We start from the raw sequence: 18,158 nt of genomic DNA, 5'->3' as shown, positions 1-18,158 counted from the left end.
CAAACAAACAAACAAACAAACAAACAAACAAACAAACAAACAAACAATCTCCACATTTCTATAGTGCTCTTCCCTGACAGCATCTGTTCCCATTTTATGTTACCCAGTTCTTGCCTAACAGAATTATAATTACCCTTCCCCAATTATAAACCTTACCCTGCTGTCTGCACCTATCCTTTTCCATGACTATTGTAAAAGTAACAGAGTTATGATCGCTACCGCCAGAACGCTCTACTAACAGTACTAACACTTGGCCTGGCTCATCGCCAAGCAGGAAATCCAAAGTGGTCTCTCCTCGAGTTGGTCTATCTACATACTGTGTCAGGAATCCTTCCTGAACGCAGTGGACAAAATCCGCTCCAACTAAACCATTACAACTAAAAAGTTTCCAATCAATATTTGGAAAGTTGAAGTCACCCATGACTACAACCCTGCTACTTATGCACTTTTCCAATATCTGCTTCCCAATCTGCTCCTCCACTTCTCTGCAACTATTAGGGAGTCTGTAAAAAACCCGCAACAAAGTGACTGCTCCTTTCTTGTTCCTGACTTCAATCCAAACGGACTCTGTAGACAGAGATAGTAGGAACTGCAGATGCTGGAGAATCCGAGACAACAAGGTGCAGGGCTGGATGAACACAGCAGGCCCGACATATCATTCTCAAACTGCCTTTCAGTTTTTACAACTGTTCATTTGCATTGCGTCACTGCGGGTTCTTGTTAATGTCACTTTATGCCTGATTGTTTCTGTGTAACTCCATTGCTGAACTTGCAAGAGCTTGGTCTAGGGTATGGAGGAGTGCAGGTAGTCTTGGGAGGGGATTATGAGCTTCAGACAGATTGTTCCAAATAACAACATCCTGCCGAATGTTATGCTTTCTGAGAATGAACTAATGATGTTAAGCAAGGATTTCCAGTATCAAAACTGTTTGTTCACAGAGGATCTAAGGTGGAGTCCCTTAAAATTTGAATATTTTTATGATAGCTCTTAAACTAATACACATGTATAAATAAACCTTTGATTCTTTCAAGAGCAGGCAAAAACATCCAAGATAACAGTTCATTGCAACGGATCAGATGTAAAATGGATGCGATAAAATGGATACATTTGGACAAAGAAGTGGCGGTAACTCAATTATGTCATGCCTCGAAAGGACAAACAAATCTTCAATTTTAACAAGGCTGAAAACAAATCATTCCTTCTCTCTTTACACAAATCTGTTCTGAAAAGAGGGGATGATGCAGGAGGTTCCTCTGGTCCCCTTCTGTTGCTATTAAATGAACCTGGCTCGTTTTACCAATAAACAAAACATTTTTTTTTTTAAAAAAATTGTTGACTTGGCTTTGAAAGATAACCGCCTGCTTAAGTTTCTGGGAATTGTGCCCAAAACTACAAAGAAGCTCTCATATTCATAGCAAACAATTCCCAACTAGCTTGTGATAGTGAACAGTTTGCACTCTGTTTAGTATTACTAAAGAAGCACTAAAATCGTCATTCAGGTCTACTTGTATTACAAAGTACCTTGAGTGTTCAGCGTAATCACATCTAGTTGCTGCAAAAAACTTTGCACTTGTGAAATGCTCTCGTGAATTACTGGTATGTATTCAAATTCTTGAGACACATGAAGAATTCAAATGAACTTCATCCCATATCCTTGATAGAAAATTATAAGCAACTACAGCATCAATCATATTGTTCCAGCCATATAAATAATTAGTTCTCAGCTTTGGAAATATAAATAACTTTTGAAGAGTTATCTGCATTTTGTCTGAAATTGGTAGACCATATCAACAAATTAAATCTGGACAAATGAAGTTTCCTACATTTAATAAGAGTAACTGGCATTCAAGTTCTCCAAAACTGCGTCATGTATAGGGAGAACGGCAAAAACGAGAGACAGCGTGCTGAGCTATTAGACAAGAATGATAAGACAGTGAGCACCAACCATCTCATTTACAATTAAGGGACTAGTTAAAGATTACTATTGCACCAACGTACAGTTCCTTGGTATGCACATTTTTCCACTCTACCACAAACACACATAATGACATTTGGAGGCTTTGGAACAAATGATTCTTTAAGGATAACTAATATTTCAGCACTAGCTATGTCCAAAGATGGCAGTGCCAACATTGACAAGTCTTGAAACTAGCAATTTCATGCAAATAATTATCTGTTAATGGGCCCTATTAGACAAGATGCAAAGTGACAAATATCCCTTCAGAGGGCAAACCACTGCTCCATTTGTAGGACGCATGACAGCATGAGAATTTTAGCCAGCACCTGGCATCAAATACGTATAGTGGTGTTCCTGCATATACATATATTTCAACTACTTTGGTCTTTGACACAGCTAAGTTAATCAAGACCAAAGTTTTCACGTGGAGGGATAAATCAACTGAGGTGGCAGTATGCAGCTGAAATCGTTATCATTAATTTTGGAGCCAAGGTCAAGACATAGACGAGTATGTGAGCTAAGAGAACTACCTACTTAAGGATGTTGGGCAGGCCAGTCATCACGCAAGATATGTTTTTATCTAAGATGCCTTTATCTGTGAACAGAGGTAAACATACATCTCTTTAGCATTTTCACTTCCCAGTGAAAGCTGGACGAATAGATCTAATGGTGTCATGAAGGTATCTGAAGCCCACAATTTTGGATAATTTCCCGACATGTTAACAAATCACAGCAGCACCTGCTTTGAGCAGAACTTGAAAGAAGAAATGCCATATTAAGCCAATGGTGTCTTACCGCCTGCAACCAAATACTTTCAAAGTTCCTTGCATAATTATTCAGCATTATGCACGTAAAATAATTTTCGCAGTTTGGGTCAGTAGACAGCATGTTTTAATGTCATTTTTCCAAACACACTTGCAGTTATAATGCACTACAAGGCTGGCACTTGTAGTGCCAAAAGCGCAATCATCTGTTGACTAAAATCTGTTGTTCTTATATGCCTGTACTTAATGCTAATGTATGGGAACAGTGCAACAGAACGGGACAGAAGATGACATCTTTGCAAAGTATTAAGTTTTCGTATTCAGAATTGTAATCAAAATAAAAACCACAGAAAATAATGAGGTGCAAGTACAATACTCGTATAATTAGCTTAAATGATATGTCTTCAATTCTCACCCGTGTGTTCCCTGAACTCTACCATTGCTTTCATGGTTTTTGAGTCTGCAAGTGCCATAAGCCAAAAGAGCTTGGTTCTTCCACAACCTTCATGAAGATCAACTTTGATTGCTTCCTCCTCTTCTTTAAATACCTATAATTTTCAGAAAATTGAATACTAGATTATTTTAAGGATACTGCTGTGTGGAGTAATTTGCCATATTTGGAAAGATTTTCTATCCCATATTCCAAAGGTGTGCAGGTTAGGTGTCTTGGCCATGTTAAATTGCCCACTGTGTCCAGGATTAGCACCTTCTAAGGGTTTGTGTCTCAGCATGGTGGCTCAGTGGTTAGCACTGCTGCCTCACAGTGCCAGGGGCCTGGGTTTGATTACACCTTCGGGCAACTGTCTGTGTGGAGTTTGCACATTCTCCCTGTGTCTGTGTGGGTTCCCTCCGGGTGCTCCGGTTTCCTCCCACAGTCCAAAGATTTGCAGGCTAGGTGGATTGGCCATGCTAAATTGCCCATAGAGTTCAGGGATGTGTAGATAAGGTGGGATGCTCTCAGGGTTGGTGTGGACTTGTTGGGCCGAAGGGCCTGTTTCCACACTGTAGGGATTCTATGACCTATGAAAAAGTGCTTTTCAATTCCATTTTATATGCTAAAACCGATTGAATAAGGTAACAGGAGAAAAAAAAAGCAACTTGTATGCAGAACAGAACAGAACAGAACTGAAATCCATAACAAAGAAATATATGAATTATGCCATTCACGTCATTTAGTTTGCTTTTGTATAAATTATTAAAGTTTAAAATTGCAAAACTTTATAAACAGTGTGGCCAAGTGTAAATAACTTGACATACATTTCTGCTCATATTAAACTAACATTTTTGTTCATGCAAATGATATAAGGATATGTCTTTTTTTCAGATACAATTCATAATTTTTCTTTGGCTGCACTTCTTAAAAAAAAAAAAATCCTCTACAGACACCTGCATTTTTAAACAAAAAAGTGCCAGTCAGACCGGTTACTACAAATTGCACAATTTCAAATTTTGCCAAGTGGGATGAAAACAAATAATCCAATCAACAACTGCTGTAGATTGGAATTGATATATAATTTCTTTGGAACATACAAATATACACAGTACTTCAAGGAATAAAAAGCAGGTGCTGAAGAAAAAGGAAAGAGAGAGAGGGAGAGCGAGACTAAGAATTCTGTCTGAAGGCAGGCTGAGAGGCTGTGTGCGCCTCTTTTTCTCTTTCTAGATCTCTTTGAAACTGATGTGCTCAATTCTGCAATTGCAGGGGTAGGTGGGAACGTAAAGTAATCAGATAAACCATAATCCTATTGAACGGCAGAGCAGACTTGATGGGATGAGTAGTGTATTCCTGCTCCTAATTTGCACGCACATATATCGATGCCCAAGTTAAAACTGAATGCAAATAGGGATTTTTTAAAATGTAGAAATTCACATAGTACAGCTGCATCCAGGATAACAGCTGAAAAAATATAGCTATAATAGTAAACTCACTGCGTTGAGACTTGTCAACAAACAGCTAACTGTATAGTCCTTTGGATTAACTTGCACAGGCTGTAAAATCTTGTGTAATCATAACCTCTTACTCCACCAACAGCAGCAGTGTGAGAGTGCCCCAATAAATGTAAGAGACTGTATAATTTATGTCTTGTGACATTGTCATTCTGAGTTCAGGAAGCTTGTTTTTTGTTTAATCTATGGGAACATGTCCTAGTAAATTCTTAAAATTTAAACTGTTGGACAGTTAGAATTGGCAAAACACACCCTCTAATTTCCAAAGCAAAAATCTGTATAGTCAAAAGAAGAGTAGAAGAATAGGGAAATCATTTCACTCCTCCTCACCTGATAACAAATAAAATTAACAAATTAAAATTCCATCACAGCTCTTCCATTTTGATTCACAGGGTCAGTAATTTGTTCAAAACACCCTAAAAAAATTGATCAAAGATCTGTAGGATGTTTTGAACAAATTGCTGACCCTGTGAACCAAATGGATTACTTTATCAAATAGCATTTCTGCAATGGTATTTTTTTAAAATGACAACACAGAGGGCAACTACATAACAATACAACATTTACAGAAGCATGCTTCCCTGAAAATATTTCAATGTTGCATTTAAAACTTGTTAACAGCTAATTAACACTCTCTACTTTTCCCCACTCAGTTCTGCACCATTCTTTGTCCAATTGTGCAGTCTCCTACAACCGCTTGTTTGAAGCAGTTTAGAGATCAATAGTAGAGTCCATGTCATTAGATTTTCAATGAGAGCAAAATATAACATCAAAATTATTCAAAAGACTTATAATTAAATCCTTGCCTGTCTTTGATGTGTTCTTGTCCTTCTGTGAAGGTGGAGAAAACGGTCACAGTCTGTGCAAAGGTTCCCACACACATTGCAGTGAATAATTGCTGGAGTCTCACCATCATCATGGTTGTCACACATGGGCTAAGTGAAAAAAAAATTTTTTCTTAATTAATGCTAAGTTAATAACAGAACCCGCTTGCTAATTCAATGAAATCACAGCGAGATACAACAGAATGGAATGTTTCTCTGCACCAGGCAGGATTTATGAGTTGATCTTTGCAGAAAGGTAGTGTAGGTTCTACAACAGGGTTTCCAAAACACAGGTCACAACTCAGACAAATTCTGTGGTCATGGTATCTGAGGTAGCCATGGAGCTCTGAGCAAGTGTTAACAGCTGTCAGGCTTGTTTAAATCTTAGCAAATTTTAAGCATGGCCTAATGGATTGATCTTTCAGACCTGATTCATGCTCCAAAAAGCCAGTGAATAGGTAGTTTTTAAAAAATTCCTGAAGATTAAACACTTTGCCTCCCCTCTCTCACACTGTCTCAGAGGCACCGTCCTACATCCCAACAACAAACACACGCTATCCTGGTCACACTAAGGTCACGTGCTTTTGAACTGGAGTCCCAGTGGGAAGAAGTTTGGAAGACAATATTCTGCAATACTAAGATTGTACTGAGAGCAAGGTTTTGTAAAATTTTGAACTCAAAAATTAATTTTCCACAAAAAATAAATTGAGTTATAGAAACCCAGCTATGGCCAAACTAGGGAAGAATGATGTGTTTTGTCAGATGTCTAAAACATTTATCCAATTTTTTTTTGCTCATAGAGATGGGACAATAATATTTTAAACTAGAAGAATTTATTATTCTAGAACATATTTCTTTAAGCAAATTGCGCATGTACAAATATAGATTAATGGTTATAATCAATACTTATAAAGAGTCACACATGAATGAGACACTGGAAAATAATGTGAAATCAAATTGCATACTAGGAGCTCTATTTATTCACACAGCTTTGTTCTTTGCAGACAAAATTACTATGTACAGATACTGCATCTTTTTCAATAGGGAAAGGCAATGGAAACAGCCAACCGTGCTGCATCTCTGTGGCAATGCCCTGACCAGAACTGTAAGCCTGATTTTAATGTAATCAGTTAATTAAGACAGTTAACAGTTCCTGCTGCATTATCCACATGCTGACCATAGGCCAACAAATCACACCTTCTCGTACTGTAAAAATTGTTGTTCCCTTTCTGAATTTGGTTTTCTTGCTTTTTCAGTCCAGATGAGTACAAGGTGAAAAGTTGACTGCATATCTCTTTTCTCAGCAATGTTTTGTTTAAATTCTGTATGACCAAGCAATTTTTAAAAAAATTCTTTCATAATTTAGTGAATATTTTCAAGCTATTTAATAGTCCTTGGGTCATGGAAACATGCCCTCATTGATTTGCAGAAATAAACTTCTACGTATTACATTTGAACTGGAAGTCTCTTTCACCCTTGAACATAATTCTCAGGGAAATATTTCTTATATCAGCTGGAGAAATGAATATATTTTTGAAATTACCCATATTTGAGAAGCAGTCACTAGTAAAAAAAAAATACTGGCAAAAGACAGTGGCTTTCCTTTGACCGAGGGAGAGATAATTAAAGATGAACCCAACCTCTTCTGATCTATACTAATTCGATATGGCTATGTACAATAATTAACTGGATTCCTAACAGCTTCTCTGCTTTGCTGGATACATATGCCATCGAGACTATGGGGACTCTCAAGTCTTTAACTTAGGTACAGTGACGCCAAACATGTCTTGCTTATTTTTGTATCTTCAATAATGTATACTTACTGGTATTAAACCCTACATGCACAGACCTACCTGTACAAATATTTCTATGGCCCACCTTAGCTGGAATGTAAGTGGTTTACTTCAATCCTAATTCTCCTCTCAGTTTATACATTTGCATTGAGTTTACATCCAGATTAGTTATGCAAACAGTGGTCCTAACATATCAATCTCTTTCCTTACCATTTGTTTTTGCTGGCCATCCTTTCCCATCCATCTACCAGAGGAAAGCCTATCAACATGGTCTTGATCCAGCACACACAGTGAAGCCAGAGCTAGCCACAACTGTGGAGAAAACAAAAGTTAAGCAGAATTAGAATCTAACATCCAAATACATTCACTTTCCATAAACCATTTTGTAATTCTGTTTCAGATATACTTCACATATAAAAGGAACTAATTAATTACCCTTGTTGTTGTGGTACATTGAATAGGCACTCTGTATTCTTCTTCCATTTTTGTTAGGGCAATAATTGTTTCAGCAATTGCATTTTTTGTGACACGTGACCAGGCTTCTGATAGATGTCCCTGGAAAAATGTTTTTTGAAAGTTAAATCATGACATGCAAACACAAGATAACTCTCAGAAACTAGATTCAATTATCTTCTTACTGGATGCAAATGTTCTTCATACCATAACATATTAGTGTTCAGAATATTTGACTTCAGCAGCAAGCAATTTCGTTAGATTATTTCTTAATAAGGCCAGCTAAACAAACAAATGCTGGAAATACTTAGCAACTTGTTTGTTCATTTTCGTCAAATGTGGTACTAATAAGCAAGTAACTTGAAGCAAAATGTTAACCCTCTTAAAACTGAACAAATCAGAATAAAATCATTATAAATCTTTCAAATTCTGAGACATTGTGAATTAAAGAAAAAGATAAGTCTTAAAAAGTTACTGCAAATATAAATAAATACTAACTAGTACAAAATCCAAGTGAAATTAGATTCACTTTAATCATTTAAGCTTGCATTATTTAACACATAATACTGTTGTATAATTGATAATATTGAGCAGTTTTTAATAAAGGAGCAATGCCAGTTGATTACAACTTACAGCTGCCATGTCCTTTATTAGTTTAATTATTATTTCTGAAATTTGTGGGGGTGTGGAGCCTTTCATCCACCAGTGGCTTTCACCTCGTCGAATGGAGCTGTAGAAAGACCAATACAACATTACGAAAATTGTCTGGTCTTATTTGCAAACCATTTTGAAAACATTTTATAATTAGTATATAAATTAACTAACAAATTTTTTTGTAATGAGTAGACTGATAATATTGCAGCCTTGTCAAATACTCAACTGAATGAAAAATACATGAATTGTAGGTATAACATTACTTTCAATTAAACTCTCTTCCAAAGCATCATATACATATTTACACAGCACTGGATTGAAATGGAAAAAATAACACTGTGGAATATTTCAAGGACATTTTACATTGTAGGGTGTCCTAAATAACTAAACTGGCTAAATTTTAGTCTTTGTCACAACCCTAATCAGCTGCACAAGATAAAACACAAGATCCAAACTATCCTACATGAAACACAAATTAAAGACAACCCTAAACTATATTGGCCTGCTAATAATACTACTTAATTAGCAGATGGAATTGAGGACAGAGAGATAAACTGGAAGGCTGATCACCAAGAAATAGGAACATGGAGTGTATTTTGATTCATCAGAAAAAGAATGCAAAGGACAACTCTAGCATCCCAAATGCTAGCTTGGGAATGAAAAGCTGTATGAAATCAAGGATTTTTTGGCTTTGATAACTTAGTTACAAATATCTTTATGCTGTATTCAATTACATGAATACCATATGGTACCTTGACTGCTTCTTCTGAGACCAGGACCTCTAACACAGATTAACGGGCAGCTGGCAAATGGGAGAACTACTGCTGCAAAGTTTCTCTCCAAATCACAAATTATTCTAATTTCAATAAATATCACTGTTCCCAATTTTGCAGGTCAAGGCCCTGGAACACACACTCATTCTAACAGCACTTAAACCACATTGACACCAGCAGTTGAAGATGGTAAGCACACCGCGATCAACTTCAAAAGGTACTAACGGTTGGGAAATAACTGCAGGTCTTGTCAGCAATGTACAGTGTGTCTGAATAATAAAAGGATTTTCTAAAATCAGAACCTCTTCACTGTCTTACAAGAATTTCCAGTTTACCAGAGGTAAGCAACTGTGCTGCAACACAATGTACAATCCATGGCATAACTAGTACAACACAGCTAACAATTAGTGTTAACTAGAATACTGATTCCATTTTTAATTGAATGAAGAACAAAGTACAACTTAGAAAAGTCATTCTTACCCAGAGTTGAAGACTGACGGTAACGTAACTGTGGTTACACCCTTCCCAGCAACTGTGCCAGGAAAATTACACCCTTTGGCTTTTAGCTGCACAGTGAGCGCTTTGGAAATGCATCCCAAAAACATGTCCAAAATTCCTAACTTATTCCAGTCCCCTTTCTCTGTGGAATGAATGATATCGCTGATGTCTGCTGGTGGAAGAGATTTCACACCTATTATACTGGCAAGACGCACTGGCGTCACTTCTGGTAGCACACGGCGCAGTAAAGATGTCACCTGCAAATGAAATTCCAGATGGCTGTTACATCTATTGCCTCAATAGCTCACAGAGTCAAAAATCATATTTCCAACTTTAAGCATTGTTAGTACTTTACAAATGATTTTCTGCTTTACTGAAGTTTAAAATTGATTGAAATAAAATCAACACTGACCTGTCTTTGTACCCTGGGTGAAGCAGTATGCAGCAAAGAGAACAGGTCTTGCAATAACGTGAGCTGTTGGGCCAAATATTGTCTTCCAACATTGGAACCACTTAGAGCAAGCACCATAGACAGCAGTTCAAAACAGTACGCATCCGAAGAAGCATCCTCATCATTCGGTTGAGAATTTGCATTTTCCTTGCTGGATATGGCGTGTTCCCATTCTTCTCGTACACGTGTGGCTTCCATGCGTATGGCTTGAACTATATGTGCACATACCTGTTTGGAGAGATAATCAGCAGCTGCAAAAATTGGATCAATTACAAACTTGGAAGGAGAATTGATCAGTTGGGGAGTGGACTAAAAAGTAGCAGACTGAATTTCAGAGAAGTGTGAAGTATGCACTTTTGGTAGGAAAATAGGACAGAATACTTTTTAAAATGGTAACTGTTTGGGAAATACCAGTATTCACACTGTCTTTAATGCCCTTGCAAATGAATCCCAAGAAGTTAACACGCAATACATCAAGTACTTAGGAAGGTAAATGGCTTGATTTAACTCAATCCCTTTTTAATAAAAGGCAGAAATAAGTCTTCCTTCACTTAGAGTCTTAGTGAGAAAATACCCAGAGTACATGGTACAATTTTGGTTTGCTCACTTGAGGGAAGATGTACTTTCCTTAAAGGGAAGTCAGCGAAGGCTGACTAGATGGATGCCTAGGATTAACAGACTGTCCTGTGAGGAGAAATTGAGTCAACTCCACCAATATTTCCTAAAGTTTATAAAGGATGAGATTAGATCTAGTTGGAATATAAATCCACACGGGACTTTACAGGATTGATTCTGGGAGATGTTTCATGTCCACAATCTTACAAGTGGGAGGTTGAGCATTTAGGATTGAGATGAAGAGACAGTTCTTTACTCAAACTGTTGGAATTCTCTATATCTTAACTATGGATATTTATCGGTTGAGCATTTTTAAGGTTGAGTTTCTTGGATATGAGGATATTACTGGAATGACTAGAGCTTTCCGTATTAATTTCTCAATAGAATAAAGTTTACTCCAGTCAAGAACTCACTTTTATTCCTTGGCTTGACTTGAACACAGAATTAAAACCTGATCCATTATGTAAAAGAGAATATCTTGGATCCAAATAAAAATTGCAAATTATCATTTTTCAAGTAGAATTGGACAGTAAGGTTATATAGATCTTAGAAAATGTTCTCTGGGGTTTCGTTGAAGCCACTGCCACCTTAGCTAATTTATGTTTGACATTACTTTGTATTCATATTTTAACTAAGCCCATAGCGCACACACTTTACTCAATACAAGGCTATTCCTTTTTCCTAGCTCCAGAAAATCAGTTCCTCTGAAGAACAACTGAATCTCCTATATTGATGTCAGTATTAAAAGAAAAGCTTCAATTCCTAGTGCAGGGAGAGTGTCTCAATGCCTGCCAATACCCAAATGCTAACCACCTCAATGAGATGAAAATATTTTCGTACTGATTACACAAAATAAACACACAGACAACAGCATTCTGAAAACTGAACCATTTGTTCTTGTACCTGAAGTGCAGCCAGCTCAAACATGAGACACAAATTTCTAATGGTTAAATGATGAATAATTACTGCAATACACAGACAGGTTTAGCAGACAATTTTCTCTGGATATTCAATTATAGCACAGCACTGGGCAGCTACTAAGCAATGGGCTCTCATGGAGGAACAACAGCTTGAAGTAGATTGCAATTAAATCACTGAATAATGAAACAGAGTCCTGCATGAGAAATACAAAGATCATTCACATCAAACCTGTTTCTGAAGATTGGTTAGCTTGCTTCTGCTAAATATGATTCCAACCATGTGTTCCTTCAAATCAGCATCAGATGCCTTCATCAAAACAAGATGAAATATGATTATAGGCAAGAAAGTCTGTTACTGAAAATAAATATCTATTTTGTGGATATAGCATATATTGGTAGATATAGGATATACTTGTACCTTTTCTTCACCCTCTGGTGAAGACAAAATAGTTTTGTCTTCTTGTTCAGGTGTGGGTTCGGCATCACCACAAATCAATTTGCCAAACACCTGCAAAAGTTTTATAAAGTTAGCAACATATCAAAAAGCTTAATTTATTCAATTAGTTTTATCAAATGAAGAAACACTGAAAATTAAAAAAAAAGTTGTCTAATTATGGAAGGAATCTTAAAACCACACACAATATACCTTCATTTGACTAGTGCTTGGGATGGTAAACTATAGTTATGGAGCCAGACCAGATACAGGAATAGAAAAGGATAAGATTTAAAAATGGATTTAAAATGCTGGAGGGGAAAGGAAGGCAAAACAATTTATGGTGTTTGCAGAATCAATGTCTTAAATTGATGTACCTTGGCAGTTACTGATGTTGAAAGAGGTAATGAGAAAGCTCTTCTGGGACTTATTAGGAATATGGAATGGTTTGCCAGTGGAACTAGATGAAGCACTGTGCTGACAGCATCACTATTTTTCTTTTACTTTTCATATTTTGGTTTAGAACATGGAGTTAAAGTTGAGAATTGAACTTTGAATCATTCTTTTATACATAAAGAATAAAAGACTGATATTTGCTGTTGGAAGCTGGCCTGGAAAGTTACCGCTGGTTAATTCTGCTCTAAGAACACTACATATAATTCGGCATTATGTTGTTACGCTCAGGGACTGGTAGCTGGTTAGACATTGAGCCGGTCAATCAAATGAGAACAAGTACTTGTTAGCCAACCACAGAAAATGTTGAAAAAGAAACAAAAGACAAAAAGTGAACTGGATCTAACGAGGTTGGAAGTTTTTGCTTTGGCAGCTGCCATTCTGCACTGAATTTTTAGTATTGCTTGCTCTAGTTATTCTCAGTTATCAACTTGTTGAAAGATCTGAGAAAAGAATCTCTGCCTGTAAGAAGTGACTAAAAAGTTTCCAGAGGTCTGTGAAAGCTGTCCGCATTAACTGATGACTTTGAAATTTAAGATATATAGCTCCTTGTGCCTGTATTACAACCTATTGCCAAAGGATTTCATGAAGGCTTGCTTACCGCAACTGTTTTTGAACTAGCAAATTATAATTCTTTTATTTCTATTATAAATTTAAGCCTTTACGCTGTCTATTGGTCAGTTTGAGTGTGAGGGCTTATATTCAAATATTGGGTTTGTTGGTAGATATTAACTATATTGCATTGCTGTTCATCTGCGTTCTGAAGTTCCATGCTTAACAATAAATTGTTAATTTTTGTATAAGTTGTGAACTTGGTGTCTAATATCTGTTACTTGCAAAATTTGGTTTGGAACAATTGAGCAGTCTTTGAGTCTTGGAATGCTTTGAGCTCACTGCTTTGCAAATGCAGTGATAGTGAGGCTGATTTCGTATAGTTTGCTATCTCTGTCATAACAAATGGCACCGCTTCCTTTAATGGAAGAGCAAGAAAATATTTGAAACAGAGGACAGAGTACATGAGAAGACAGGGCAATGGAATTAGTTTTAGATTACCCTGGCAAAGACCAGCACAGATACGATAAACTGAATGAACTTCTGTGCTATAACCGTAAATGGTTCCTTCTTAACCACTAACTGCCTCACATTAAAAAATCAGTCAACACACTCTTCAATAAAAATAAGCTAAAAGTCTTGTCCTCATAAACTTCCACTCATTTCCAATATCCTGAAATGTGTTATTGGCTCTTAAATTCTCAGCCAACTTTCTGCAGCTCACTGTAAACACCTCTCCAATAAGTATTTTACTCCAACTCAGAACTGAAACAAAATCACACACGGCATCTTCTGATTATGGTCAATTTACCTCTGTGACCTCTCTGTTGACTTTGACAGCTGATGGAATACCGCCCTCTGATGCACCATTGTAATCTAGCTCATGGCTTGGTTTCAATTTTTTTCCTAATTATAACTGTGGCATCTTCAGTAATGACCCCTTCTGCATCCTTTACCTTTAGTGTCCTTCAAGGAGCTATTCTTGGCACCACATGTTGCATTTTTGGAACTTCTCAACAGATGTAAAGTTTATTTCAACAAGTAAAAGCTACCCAATTATATGACTCCATCACTCAGGAACCTTTCCACTATGCTATGAGACTTCAATATCCAATATCTTGGAGTTAGATGGGTCTTTAACATAAGCATCTTAAACCACACAACAAAAGTATGATTTGACAAAATATTACCAAGCCAAAAGGAGGAGACATTAGGTCAGGTGATAAATGCTTGGTCAACAAGACAGGTTTCAACAATGCCTAGAAAGGTGGAGGCTTAAAAAGATTTAGGGAGGCAATGCCAGGGACGGCTAAAATTAAGGAAGTCAGTGGTGAATTGGAGGATGCAATTGGGAGAGACTGTAGAGATCTCAGGACAATTGGGAAAGTTACAGAAATTGACAAGGCAAGGGATGAGGGGGCATGGGATGAAGAAACTGTGTGCGTGATCAAATCATGGAGAATTTAAACATGCAAATAAGCAACTTTAAAACTGAAATACTGGTGTACTGCGAGCTTCTGGAAGTCAGCAAACTTGGGGTGAATGGTGAAAAGGACATGGTGCAAGTTGGAAGCAATAAGGGCACACATTCACAAGATAACATCTGAGTGACAGATAAAAATGAGGAACAAGAACACAAACAGAAATTGCTGGAAAAACTGAGCAGGTCTGGCAGCATCTGTGGAGAGAAAGCAGGGGAGAGGAGTAACTGATTAGGTGGAGATTCAGATTATCCAGAGAGAGAGAAAAGAAGTTGGGCAAACAAAGGAATAGGTAACGGTCAGTTTGGGAGAATGAATAGCTGCTCATGGTAGCAGCCCAAGTGCTGGCAAGGCTTGGTGTGTGGGGTTTGGGGTAAGGACATGGGAGAAGGTATTCAAGCCCTACAACTGATGAACTTGATATTGAGTTGAGAAGACTACAGGGTTCCCAAACGGAAAATGAGGTGTTGTTCTTCCAGCTTGAGTTAAGATTCACTGAAGCACTGCAGCAAGCCTGATAGAGATATTGGCCAGGGAACATGGTAGCGTGCTGAAATTGCAGGCAACTGGAAGCTCAGGGTCATTTTTGTAGACAGAAGGTAGGTGTTTTGCAAAGCAGTTGCCCAGTCTGTACTTTGTCAACCCAGTGTAGAGGAGACCCCATTATGTGCAGAGAATACAGGAGACTAGATTGAGTGAAGTGCAGGTTAATTGCTGCTTCAAATGGAAGGTGTGTGTGGGGTCTTGATTAGTGAGGAGGGAGGGAGTAAACAAGCAAGTGTTACACCTTCTGTGCTAACACGGAAAGGTTCTGTTGGGGTGTGGGGAGACGTTGGGAATTGATCAGGGTGTCTAGGAGGGAAGGGCCTTGCAGAAGGCTGACAAGGGAGGGATGGGAAAAGGTGTCTGGTGGTGGCAGTTCTTTGGTATTTTGGTTTAAAACAAGGAATAGATTAGGTTCACATGGTAAATTATGGAAAGTCTGTTTTTAAAGTTTAAATATAGATGAAGAGTCAGACACTGACAGAAGTAGCAACTTTTAAGTAAATTAAATTGCCTGGCAGTGGCAATTATCTATCAATTAGCAGAAAGTTTTTGGTTCAATTGGTGCTAATTACTGCAACAGGAAACTAATGACTCTTCAGAGAATTTATGAGACACAGATTTTTCAAATTGTAAACTCAGTAAGGAGTGCGCAATTAGGAGACTTCACCTGAGTGAGACAGTGAATAGTCAATTAGGTCCCATGTGGAAATTCACTGTACAGGGAAAGAGGTGCTTTAAGCGAAGCTTATTACCACTAGTAAACTGCATTAGATATTAGTTGAATTTATCAATACTAGCAAAGTTTATGAATTTGTAAAATATATTAAGGCCAAGTAAAATGAAGTTAAGACATGTCAGCTTGGTTGTATGGAATGTGTGTCCTGCTTTAAGTCAGAAGTCATGGATATTACCAGTAACCCAAATGACCATATATGTACAACCTTTCACACCTGCAAAAGTCCTGAGCCTGAAGGATTAGGACTGCTTGTGGGAGCTGTACAAGGTGGACAGCTCAGCACGATCGAGACTAACATCTATGCAGGGAGATTTCTAAGTGCTGCTGGGAAGGGTTTAAACTAGATTGGTAGACAGATGGGAACCCAAAGAGGAGTTCAGACTTGAGGAAAGCAAAAACTGGTTAAAAGTAGAAAGCAATAACAGAAGACAGATGAAGCATAAACTCACAAGAAATAGGATAAGAATTCAGAATACGGCTAAAGAAAGCTGAACTAAAGACACTATCTGAATGTGCTTGCTTGATGATTTGAATGTACCAACTGAAGTCAACGTATATGATTAATTGTCATTGTGGAGACAAGCTACAAGGTGACTGGATTAGGAAAAATGAAAAATGGGGTAGCGCTTTGAATAAGGGACAAGATCAGTACATTACTAAGAGATGATCTAAACTTAAAGGATTAAGATGGGGAATCCGTTTAGGTGGAACTGAGAAACAGCAATGGGCAAACATTGGAGTTGTTTACTGCAGTAGTTTCCTGTAATGTTGGGCATGGTATAAAGCAGAAAACTGGAGATGCATGTCATGTTGGTAAGACAGTAATAACGGGCCATTTTAATTTACACATAGTCTGGGCTAACCAAATCAGTACTAAAAAGGTGTGGAAGATTAATTCCTGGCGAACATACAAGATGGCTTTCTGGACCAACACTTTGCGGAGCCAACTAGGGATAAGGGTGTTTTGGGTTCTGTATTGTGTACCAAGAAAAGGTTAATTAATAATCTTGCTGCGAAGGAGCCCTTAGAAAATAATGACTGTAATACGGATAGAATTTAGCTTTAAAGCTGAATGTGATATAGCCCATTCTGAAACTAGGGTTTTAAAACTTAACAGAAATTAAGGAGGAATGGGGGACGAGTCAGTTTTGGTGGCTTGGGGAAATACATTGGAAGGTTTGATGGTAGACAGGCATTGGGTACGATTTAAACAATTACTACAGTGTCTACAACAGATATACATTCCTCTAAGGCACAAACACCCCAAAGAAAGGTAAATAAAAGTGAACAAAATAAATCATATAATACATCAAAGAAACAGCTTAGAAGGTTGCCAGAAGAGGACTGGGACCAATTTAGAAGCCAGCAAAGAAGGACCAAGAAGCTGATTGAGAAACTGAGAAGAGAATATGAATGCAAACTATTCAAGAAACAAAGCTTCTTCAGGCCTGTGAACAGAGAAAAAGAACAGGACAAATGTGAGCCTATTACAGGTGGAGATAGAACTCAATGAAGAACAGGGAAATAGAGGAAGAATTGAATTACTTTGTGTCTACCTTCACAGATGTTGACATAGAAAATCTCCCAGAAATACTAGGTGACCAAGGACAATAGAACTGGGAAACTAGAGGAAATGAATGATTAAAATGATAGCACTTGAAGTTGATAAATCATCTGGACCAGATAAAATTGATCCTAGAGTGCTGGAGGTGGTGGCTACAGAGATAGCAGATACATCGGGACTTATCTTTCAAAATACAATGGATTCTGGAAAGGTTTGTGCATAATGTAAAGTAGTAATTATAACCCCACAATTGTAAGAAGGGATAAAGGGGGAGAACTATAGACCATTCAATTTGACGACAATAATGAAGGAAATGTTAGAATGTGTGATAAAGAATATGATGGCTGGCCATTTAAAAAATGATAACATTAGGCAGAATCAACATGGATTTACCAACAGAAATAATGTTTGACATAATACTCGTAGCACTGATAAATGAAAACCAGTGGATGTGGTGCTTTAGCTTTTCAGAAGTCTTTTAATAATGTGTCACACATTGGAGGTTAGTGAATAAAATGACAGCACATGGGACTGGGAGAAATATATCAGTACAGACTGAGAATTGGTGAATAAACAGAAAACAGAGGAATAAATGGATCAGAGATAGTAGGAACTGCAGATGCTGGAGAATCTGAGATAACAAGGTGTAGAGCTGGATGAACACAGCAGGCCAAGCAGCATCAGAGGAGCAGGAAGGCTGACGTTTCGGGCCTAGACCCTTTTTCTGAAGAAGGGTCTAGGCC

The 18,158-nt window shown here is 37.6% G+C and overlaps 1 protein-coding gene across 1 annotated transcript in view; it reads right to left on the bottom strand.

Moving 5' to 3' along the window:
• Positions 1–18,158, bottom strand: part of mycbp2 (MYC binding protein 2) — a 214,825-nt gene that overhangs the window by 12,031 nt on the left and 184,636 nt on the right. Inside the window, exons 65-73 of the mRNA XM_048598403.1 lie at positions 12,069–12,158; positions 11,880–11,957; positions 10,077–10,343; positions 9,647–9,921; positions 8,373–8,469; positions 7,722–7,841; positions 7,497–7,598; positions 5,476–5,604; positions 3,138–3,270 (exon numbers count right to left, since the gene is read on the bottom strand). Coding sequence (XP_048454360.1) covers positions 3,138–3,270; positions 5,476–5,604; positions 7,497–7,598; positions 7,722–7,841; positions 8,373–8,469; positions 9,647–9,921; positions 10,077–10,343; positions 11,880–11,957; positions 12,069–12,158 — 1,291 coding nt within the window. The remainder of the gene's footprint in view (positions 1–3,137; positions 3,271–5,475; positions 5,605–7,496; positions 7,599–7,721; positions 7,842–8,372; positions 8,470–9,646; positions 9,922–10,076; positions 10,344–11,879; positions 11,958–12,068; positions 12,159–18,158) is intronic.

The sequence above is a fragment of the Rhincodon typus genome, chromosome 6, assembly GCF_021869965.1.
Source record: "Rhincodon typus isolate 14 chromosome 6, sRhiTyp1.1, whole genome shotgun sequence".
Classification (NCBI taxonomy): Eukaryota; Metazoa; Chordata; class Chondrichthyes; order Orectolobiformes; family Rhincodontidae; genus Rhincodon; species Rhincodon typus.
This window is presented reverse-complemented; position numbering and strand designations above follow the sequence as displayed.